The sequence below is a fragment of the Hyposmocoma kahamanoa genome, unplaced genomic scaffold, assembly GCF_003589595.1.
Source record: "Hyposmocoma kahamanoa isolate Upper Pololo Valley unplaced genomic scaffold, ASM358959v1 63, whole genome shotgun sequence".
NCBI lineage: Eukaryota > Metazoa > Arthropoda > Insecta > Lepidoptera > Cosmopterigidae > Hyposmocoma > Hyposmocoma kahamanoa.
Genome location: NW_020653851.1, coordinates 17,034,712 through 17,045,332, shown reverse-complemented (window position 1 = coordinate 17,045,332; position 10,621 = coordinate 17,034,712). Strand labels below are relative to the sequence as shown.

Here is a 10,621-nt window from a genome sequence, read left to right as displayed (position 1 = left end):
ATTTTTTTTAAATTATCCGTTTACCTATTATAATACAGTAAATTTTAATATTGGAAAAAAGCAACCTAATAATCAATATATATGTATATTTTTTACATTGAACAAGTCATCCTATTTATTCTAAGCAGCACCTTATTATTAGACAAAGATTAAGACTCTAGTTAGGTATGCTTTGATACTCGCCGATAATTTTTTGTTCCGCCTTGTTATCGAGAATAAATCAAAGTTTTAATTTATACGATGTCTACATATTATTATCAGAATGCAACGTATAATAAATAGTATTACATAGTACAATCAGCAACAAAAGTTAAATATAAGCTAAAATTTTTCTTACACCCAATTAGAAAAAATAATGCAAACTGGTGAAAATAGATTTTACTTTTGGAATACAAAAATTTGGAAAAAATAATTCGCTTCCTTGGTGGAATAAGGCCTCATCTTCAAAGTGACATCTTATCGGAAGAAAGGCTTAAAGATTTTACAAATTAAAACGAACTTTATTAGATATATATAATATAGAACTTTATTATGCTTAAATAGGAGGGTTACGAAATTTCACATATACATAATTTTATTTCATGTATTTTGTATTACTTTTATGACTTTTAAATAAATAAATAAATAAAAAAGAAATTTATTTGTCCATAAAACACATAAACAAATATAAGCGAACAATTAGAACAAAAGAACAGTAATGTATAGGCAAACAGGATGAACACTCCGCATTGCTGATTTTCAGGCTTCACTTATAGCTATTCGCTTACTGTATTAGACCGGCAAATTTTGTAAATCTTTATTTAGTCAAGCCAATTTTTTTTTATAATATGAAGTGACGGGACGAACTAGTCGTGAGGCTGGTGGTAAGCAACACGCCTATCCATAACATTTGCAGTGCCACTCAGAGCTTTAAATCGCAAAGATCTAAGGAGTACTGCCACTGCGCCCGTCACCCTGACACACCATTACTGCTTGGCGGCAGACTAAAGGTACGGTGGCAGTACTTCCCTGGACGAATTCATTCACAAGGAGCTCTACTGCTACTAAATATTTCATGGTATCTTAAAATTACGTGACATTTTATACGAGGAGCATTCCAGATATGGTTGAACATTCGCGCACGTACTAGTTTTAAATAAAACTGTATGACAGACGCTACGTCTTCCACCGGATTTAATTTACGAACATTATAATTCCAAACATTATATATGATAAAAGAATACTAGCAAAAGTATGACGGACAATTAAGAAAAACAATTTTATGTGATATTATACCAAGAGGTTCGATTAAACTACTGATTTTTTTTATGATGCCAAGTGAGTATAGTGGTAAACGACACGCCTGTCCAAACATATTTTAACATAAATATTTAAGCAAATTATTCAAGAAATAGATTACAACGCCATATACTTACAACGTTGGAGGTAAGCCAAAACACTGTTTATTTTAAAAGCACCTATCTAATATTCAATTAACGATCATAGCACGCGTTTGGCAATCACCGTAGAGCCACAGTCTCACTTTTGCCATGAGTTTACATCGACAACTAAACGCAAGCGATCGTGCATATCGTGTTTGTATGCAAAACATTATTTCTTCTTGAGACCGCAAGGTCGTACTGTACAACTTGGCAGAAAAATTGTCAATTACGTAAATGTATGGTAGAGGCACTGACTACCTGAGATCTCTTTACCGTTGTTTGTTACTGCGATATTTACATCTTCCGTATCTGCAAGTCTATTCTACAAAAAATTAAATTACATTCGTTTACTTACTGTTTTTTAATACAGTTGTTAATCATAGAAACACTTGTGTATAATAAGAAATCTCAATTATACGTCATATCAGAAACATTTAGTTTTGTGTTAGCACACATTGATGGCATTGTGACGTCATCTCTTATTGTTGCTACTACTCAATATTAATTGTGTAGTAGAAATAATTATACTACTGCAACAATATGATTTTTTTGTTTTCAGCCTATAGATTCTTTCTTCAAATACCCACATTGCGCCTAGTTCCCAATTTAGGATGCCACATTATTATAAGTACTTAAGAATGAATGAAATATTCTTTATCGCTCATAAAATTACTGTAGCAATACCGAACAGTAATTTAAGTATTAAAATAATAAGTTAGTAAGCTACAGGCAGCTTTATAGCTACGTAGCATTTACTTCAGGTAACCTTAGGACAGAAACTAGGAATATGAAAAAGGGTAAATTTTTTATGAGTATTTTTACAGAATTTTTCATGGTTACTAGACTGACTTTAATAATATTAAGTCGTTTAGAACAGATATAATGAGTATTTGGCTTACTTTCTTATATAATTAAGATATGATAAACTCAGTTCAGATACTTTTGATGCTGACTGTAAGTATCGCGTTCTGTATTGAAAATTTTTCCTCTACCTTGCGATTTTCTGGGGAGCAGCAAAACTATAAATAAAATGGAAGCAAACAGGAAGCTTTCGTGATTATATCTTTCTTACTGGGAAACATCGACAACTTTACTGGCGTACCGATACTTTATAATAAGAAAACGAATGCGACTTCATTAGATGCCATGGCAAACGATTTCTTTTTAACCCGCGACACAAAGAGGGGAGTTATAAGCTTGAAGCCTTTGCCTTTGTCTGTGTATCTGTGTGTCTGTCCGTGGCATCGAAGCTCACAAACGGGGGACTGATCTCAAAGCGGTTTAGTTATTTGATGTCTAATTTAATCGAGATGGTTCTTAGCTATGTTTGATGATGTAAAGTTGCAGTAGAGCTCTTTGTGAAAGAGTTCGTCCAGTAAATACTGCCACCTTACCTATTTCTGCTGCCAAGCAGTAATGTCAGCATTATTGTGTTCCGGTTTTCAAAGGTCCTTACCTTTTCTGGTGATATTACAGGCACATGGAACTTGTCAACTTATGTCTCAGCGTGACGGGCGCAGTGGTAGTGCCCCTTAGACCTTTGTAATCTAAAGTTTTGAATGTCACTTTAACTGTTATGGCGTGTAGCTTAGCATCAGGCGCACGGCTTGGTTGTACCGTCACTTAATATTATAAAAAAAAAGATGGAAATTATAAGTTTGAGGCCTTTGCCTTTGTCTGTGTATCTTTGTGCAACAAACGGTTTAGTTATTTGAAGACTAATTTAATCGAGAAGGTTCTATAGAAGGTTCAATATCATCAACTCTTTTTCCACTTAGTGTAGGGATCACAGTCATAAAATTAAGTTTTATTTTTACCTTCACTAGGCCGATCTCTCCATTCATTGCGATTTAACGCCGTTACAGGTCAAGATCTCATAATGACCATCTAGCTCGTCACGCCATCTGCTTCTAAATTTTTCACCTCTCCATCTTGCGATGAAGGTATCCTTTTCGTGTACTACATCAAAGTAAAACAAACACAGTTATCGAGTTCTTAGGTTTTCGCGATTGTTACAAGTACGTAATGAAACTATTTTTTCGTATCTAAGAGCGGTTACAGACGACGACTCTTGGCAGCGATGCAAACACGCGTTCGTGAAACGCACGATTGTATCGCTACACTTGCGATTTATACGCGATTGCATCGATGCAAACGAACGACTGCATTGATACAAACGCGCGATTGCATCGATACAAAGGCGCGACTGCATCTATGCAATCGCCTATCAATCCCAAGTATAGTGATTGATGCAATCGTGTGTTTGTATCGATGCAGTCGCGCGCTTGCATCGTGTTTGCAATGTCCCCGTGTGTAACCACTCTAAATCACGTTTATTTGTTTTTTCGAACAAACTAACTTTCGAGCTTTTTACAGGTCCCACTGTCATGGCAGTTAGCCGTGACCGTTAAATAGTTTCATTTCCTATAGATAAACATCGTTGAGTAAAAATAAAAATTATATAAAGGCCACGGAAAAAAATGCATAGGACTTAAAAAATATAACAAACAAGGCAGATTTTTGTGGCTAGAGTAGATGTTGTCGGTACAATGCTTTGAATTTGTCTTTGCAACCTAAAAGAGTATTTATAATACGAAATTCAGGTTATTTGGGAAACCTAAAAAATATATTTTCTCAAGTATAATACCACGTTAACGCCCGCTGTAACACGGAGACAGCTGTCACTTATTTATCAACATCTTGAAACATTTCAAACACGTTCTCAACAGACATTTCCATTAAACCATCATCGAATCGTCAAAGAAATGAAAAGGAAAAACTCTTTCGTACCGTTTGCATTGGACAAACCGCAGGCGGGACGTTTGTGCGATCCCTTGAGCTTTGAGTCTTTTGATATACGACCCCGCAATATGCACTTGCAAACAAAATCCTATCTCATGTGCGCTATAGCGGAAAACCAGAAAAAGCGCTCTATCTTAACGACGGCGCTTCTTCTTCTCATCGTGTCGATACTTCTTTTATTTTAAAACCGGTGGTCCAAGTGATAATTATTATTGATAATCATCACGATAGTGATCACGTACGATGACAACACACCTATGTGTTGTCGTCCATATAAATACACGGAATTAGAAACGTCGCGGCATCAACCCTACAATATATACAATAAATAGCCGGTATTAGCTAGACAAATTAACGCTGTAGATATACTTATTTTTTGTATTAGAAAAAACGTAAAGAAAAAAGCAGTGGTCGTAAACCTTTTTCTTCAGTCGACAAATAACAGTAAAGGAAAACATGACAAATGATTTTCAGTTTCAGTTTCAGTTTCCGTTTAATGTTTGGCAGCCCTGTCTCTTTAACTTTTATTATAGTGTAATGACAGGCGCAGTAGTAGTGACTCTCAGATCTTTGCGATTTAAAGCTCTAAGTAGTACTGCAACTGTTATGGATACGCGCGTCGCTTACCACCACGCAAACGAGCTGTTCGACACGTCAATTATACATCTTCGTCACTTTAGTCTTTTATTATTTCCTTACATTGTTTGAGAAAATCCTTAGATACTTTGTTTAGTGTTATTTTTAAAGTAAGGCTCTTTGAAATACACAGATTAAGTAGGTAAAGATAGAAAAAAATAATTTAATTTACAATCAGTATTTAAAATGTACTAATAAAGTACATAAACGTAGTAAATATGCTAGAGAAGTTTGTTTCACGATATTTATTAAATTGCTTTGCTTACAAAATTACAGAATGAAATAGTGCCTGATAAAAGACACCAAATTGCTTCTCTCTAATGCTACAAAAAACAAAGTATAGTCTGGTTAGCCTTTCTAAGACGATGCTTGTACCAAACAACAACACTTGCAGATATCCGGAAGTTGATTACTGCCTGGACCTTTGGGGAATCTAATTTTTATACATTTGTTCTGATCGGACTTTAACTGCCTCTGTGGCCAAACGGTTACCATGCCGGACTGCCACTCAGAGGTCTCATCGACTTTTAATATTTGTATTACCAAGAATATTCTATGTACTGCCCTGGAGGGAATTTTGTGCGTCTGTTACTCTTACTAGAGGGAATTCCTCATTTGAGACCTGGTAATTAGTGTAATTGTCTAGCACATCATTTCTGCCGATTCTAATATAAGGTAGATATTGATCTTCTTTTAATTCGACTGACGGTCGTAAGCGCTAGTATATTCCAAAAATTTTAATTATATTTATAAATATTACATTATTATCTTACCTGCTTTTAACCATACATGATATCAGCAACACAACATCTAAGTAATTTAGAATTAGCATATAATGATGACGTCATCACATAATTGTATTAAACTATTATAACAATTGTAAATAAACATATTTTCATCTAACGTAGCAATTTTTTTTTCTTTCTTTTTAATTGTGGTTGCCGTAACAATGTGTAGGTATGTAGGTATAGGGTTGCGAGAATAGCCTGAACCACGATACATTTGGGTACAAAGACCGAACACTCTATATTCTTAAGGATTTTATATCCTAATTTTCATACGACAATATATCAAAAGATTTTCTTAAATTTTAATGAAATAACAACAAAATTTAATAAATCAGTCTTCTTCCACACGCAGTATAGGCGTCGAGTTGCGGACACCACCCGTCACACCTATTACCAAGTAAATTAGTTTTCTTTATTAATAATAACCTATTGTTGCAATGGTTATCCATCCAAATCAAAAACAAAACCAAATTTGGTCAAATATTTAATATTTGACTAAATTTGAGCCTACCCAAAGTCGGGCAAGACGGAAAAAGCCTATATCCAGCTATATCCGGAGGTCTGGCAACTGGTCACCAATAAAAATCATTAAGAAAAAAGTTTCATGAATCGACAAAAACCAATAAATCTAAAATTCTTGCATATAAACTTTCGAGTTGCCGCCCCGCCGCCGCCGCCCGTTTGGTGCGTGCGATGTACTTTCTTTAGTAACTATTATGTAATTTGTGGATGTACACTCTTCTTTATTGATATACATAATATATATATATATATATAATGCTTATTACCTTATTACCCGACATCATTAACATAGCGATGCGTTGAAATAGGCAGCTTAAAAAGTGACAGACCGTATAGCTAAACAAATCTGTACAGGTATATTTTTTTCACTACCGCTAGTGACAGACGGTGCTTGAGTATAGTGACTTGCAATTCTTTTTATTTCCATCCTCTAAGCTTGCAATACGATAAATAAAATCAACCGTGCCGCACCGCCATCTTTCTTTATAAAAGCTGGTATGGTTGAGGTAACCAATACATAATTTCAATCCGGTACACAGCAGCCCGGCTAGCTCAGTCGGTAGAGCATGAGACTCTTAATCTCAGGGTCGTGGGTTCGAGCCCCACGTTGGGCGCGCAAGTCTTTGTTTTTTTAAACACAAATGAATGATTTCTATACTTTAATAACACTTATAAAATTATGAACCACGTTAGTCTAGTTTTTAAATTGTGCACAGCTACATATTTGCTACATATTTCGTTAATTTGGCAATTCGTAAGTTGCGCACCAAACGCATAATTTTATAATTACAGAATAAAATTGAACCCTTTTCCATCATGGATTAAAAATATAATAATTCCCAAAATTTTAATACTGCCCTCTAGCGGAGAAGACGAGAACGTCATAGCAAAAAGTCACACGCACCTCAGAACCTACCTCGCAGGCCTTGCACCTTGATTTGGTTGTGAGAAATGTCAAACTTCAAGATGCTTCTTTTAAATTCTAATAGATGGCATTTTGTCAAATAAGTCATTTCCGAGCTTTTAGTTCGAAATTATGTTTGAAACCTTATTTTTAGCTTTGTCTATTTTCTGGCTACATTTTAGTTTTCTTATATTTTGAATAACTATAATTTGTTATGCTAAACGCTAACGCAATATCAGAGGTTATCTAAATATTTCTCTTAAGCTATTGAATAAATTAATCATGAAATTAAAATTAAAATAACAACGGTAACAGCTACCAGTACCATTCCCTGCATAGAAATAGATATGGATTGCCTCACTAATTACCATACCAAGCTCAAAATTGTTTTTTTTTTACACGTCATCTTTTTATACTCAACATTATCTGTGCAATTTGGTATGGACATTGCTTAATTTATCGCTAAGAATTTAGCCTAAAGTACAACGAAGATGTATAAAATGTTTCTGGATGATTTTCTTCTTTTGTGGTCGTTGGAAAAAATATATATTTATGGCGTTAAGTTACAAATATCGTAAAGTAAAATAAACAAGTTATTTATTTTCATCATTAAACTATAATTTAAAGCTTCAAACGTGCACAGGATTTCATAGTAGGTAAATACAAATATATAATATAAATATAATAAAAAAATATAATATGTAGAGTTGATTTTAAAATTTTAAATACTTGTAAACTCTTACCCCGTCATGGCAGCGTGATACCGTTGATAACGTTTGTATGGTAAAGAAATTTAGTTTAGGAATAAAGTAAATCATAATTGCAGCTTTCTTAATCATATAAAATTTTTGTTAAAGCAAAAAATCACAATGTCTTCTTCTAAATTTGGGACAATAATAAATGTTAATCGTCATTTTGCAATAAACAATTTCGACAGTTTATGTAACTAGAACTGTAGCTTACCGTATATCGTGCCATTTAGGACGAGTGTACGAAACTTAAACTTTTGAATTAATAAAGTTATTTATATGTATAGTTTAAAATTAACGAATTATCTTTTCCATACAGATAAAGCCTAAGTCATAATTACAATTTAAATGGATTTTCCTTAGAACCCATTTCTTACATACCTCGTAAATTATATCCATATCGCACCTAGCATCTTTTCTTACATCCTTGTCGCTAATTTCCGTGGCTTCCTCAGCGACATCGTTTAGTGCAATTTGTATTGTTTGTATAAAACACGGCCGTCACGCGAGCGCAAGTTACTCTTGGCGACATCTTCATACAGATGAGATGAGGGTACTGCTCTTAGCTACCGCCTTATGGGGTAAGTGCAATTTACTATAGTTCGCCGAAGTACATATTTGATTCTTATTATTAATTAGTACATGCATTAGTATAGTACAGTGTATGTATAGTATATGTATAATGGACATTTATTTGTTTATAGAAAACCAACAACTCTTTAACAATCCACAGCACCTAAGGTAGAAAGAAACATCTTAGCCCATATTAATTACGGGAGAAGGTGACTTTGAAGCGTATTTCAAAATATAAAATTATGATCTTCAAATGCTTTTAGTTTAAGTGAATAGGAAACCTTATTACTACTCTATTTTGCACAGAACAATAATAATACTTTTTTATACAAAAGAAACCAATCTCTAAAGTCTACGTAATTACATCTGTTTGCCACATTTTATTGAAATCAGTTAACAGAAAGTTGGTCCAATGGTCCAACCGGATTCATCCCCTAATTTGCCACCTTTGGGGCCACTACTGAGATATTTTCTTTCGAATAAAAAAGTATCACCGAAATCGATTCACAAAATGTCTAAATTATCGCGTAACATACACGAAAAGAATATAGTCGAATTGAGAATCTCCTCTTTTTTGAAGTCGGTTAAAAAAATAAATAAAGTTTCATATTATAATACGTACGTAGACGAATTTCTAGAGTAACAAGTATTTAAAGATCTTCAAGTTGCTTTATCTACACTTTCCTGCACCACCTGCGCATATTCAATATTCACTTATTTAATAGTAAGATGTCTTAATTTTATTTTTATTTGCAGCTGCCATTAACTTGAGTCTAGGCGTATCGACAAAAATGGATTTTGGCGAAGAAGAAGAAGAAGCACCGACTGTTGTGGTAACCAACTCAAGCCACCTTGGAGATGACGACGTCGAAGTTAAACATACTATAGTTGTGTCTACAAAACTTAAAAATAATAATCGGAGAGGAATTACTAATAATAAAGGTAAACCACACTTGAATGAACTTTTTGAAGATATTTATTTTAATACTATCTTTGTGAATGTTATCGAACTTTCTAATGGAACAGTGCTACGAAAAGACCACGGAACTGTTATTTTTCTGAATGTTAAATACATTTAGGGTTACCAAGTAAACATTGAAATAGATAAGGTATCTAATAGGTTATATATTATCTTTGCATTCCTAGGGGACACAGGAACTCTTACATACTCCATAGGTGATGGTACTAAAGCAGCCAAGGCAGATAGCGGTGAGGTGCCTGTATTCAAAAGCTACCAATCCGTCGAAACAACGCGAATTCGAACCCCTGACAGTCGATACAAAACGAAAATCTATCCTGATGCCATTTTTGTCAGTCGAAATATTCGCGACGAAAACGATGTTTATCCTTTCGTTGCTACAAATCCTATGCAATGGAAACCAGTTAATTTTTACAATAATATTAATCATGCCAATCCAGATGGAAGTTCTTCGATCGATGCAAGAAAGCGACAGAATAATATAAAGTTTCATAGAAAAATTACAGATGAAGGTGCAAGAGAATTTTATTGCCAAAAATGTTTGGAACTAAGCAATGCACAGAACTTTAGAGGCTGCACCGGAACGTATAGGAATTCTGGAGTTCAACAGCGTTCAGCAAATACACTTATAAGACAGACGACTACACCGAGAATAGATGGAAAATTAGTGAAATTAAACTAATGGTGACGTTCTATTGTTTTTGTTCATCCCGTGTCCATAATGGTGAGCAGCAAAAACTGCGATGCTATCGGTTAACCTTGAAAAGTTAAATGACGTAAGTATGGCTAGGTGTAAAAATGGTGGCCTAAAGCAAAATAGATCTTTTCTTGTCTTATTACACATAGGCACTCAGAGTGAGCTAAATTTTATTGTGATAAAGCCACGGAGCTTTTTTTGTTTATAATAACCACGCCAAAACATGAACCTATGTACAATTTGTCTGCTTTACATTTTAGATATTCTGCAGTTGTTTTTACACCATCTTGCTGATGATTTAGGTGATATTCAGATATGACACTATTCCTGGAAGCTATTGATCTGTCATTTTTTTAACGATATCAAACATCATTTCTAACAGATATTAGGAAATTAATTTCTGCCTATAATGAGATAGTAAGTAATTAGTAATTTAATAAAATTTAATTTAAATTTTAAAAACTGGTACACAACAGTGTAACAAATGATCATCTTCTGCATATTAACAACTGTGCGATTACCAATTTAGTGAGCTCAAACGCGATAGCAC

The 10,621-nt window shown here is 34.0% G+C and overlaps 1 protein-coding gene and 1 non-coding gene across 2 annotated transcripts; both read left to right on the top strand.

Annotated features, from left to right (window-relative positions):
- Positions 1-6,710: 6,710 nt before the first annotated feature.
- Trnak-cuu lies at positions 6,711-6,783 on the top strand. Its single transcript has one exon. It is a non-coding gene; the product is annotated as a tRNA-Lys (tRNA).
- A 1,586-nt stretch (positions 6,784-8,369) lies between these two features.
- LOC113230017 lies at positions 8,370-10,146 on the top strand. Its single transcript, XM_026463737.1, has 3 exons — positions 8,370-8,403; positions 9,152-9,337; positions 9,542-10,146. The coding sequence occupies exons 1-3, from the start codon at positions 8,370-8,372 to the stop codon at positions 10,054-10,056; spliced, it is 735 nt and encodes a 244-aa protein (XP_026319522.1). The 3' UTR covers positions 10,057-10,146.
- The last annotated feature ends 475 nt before the right edge of the window (positions 10,147-10,621 follow it).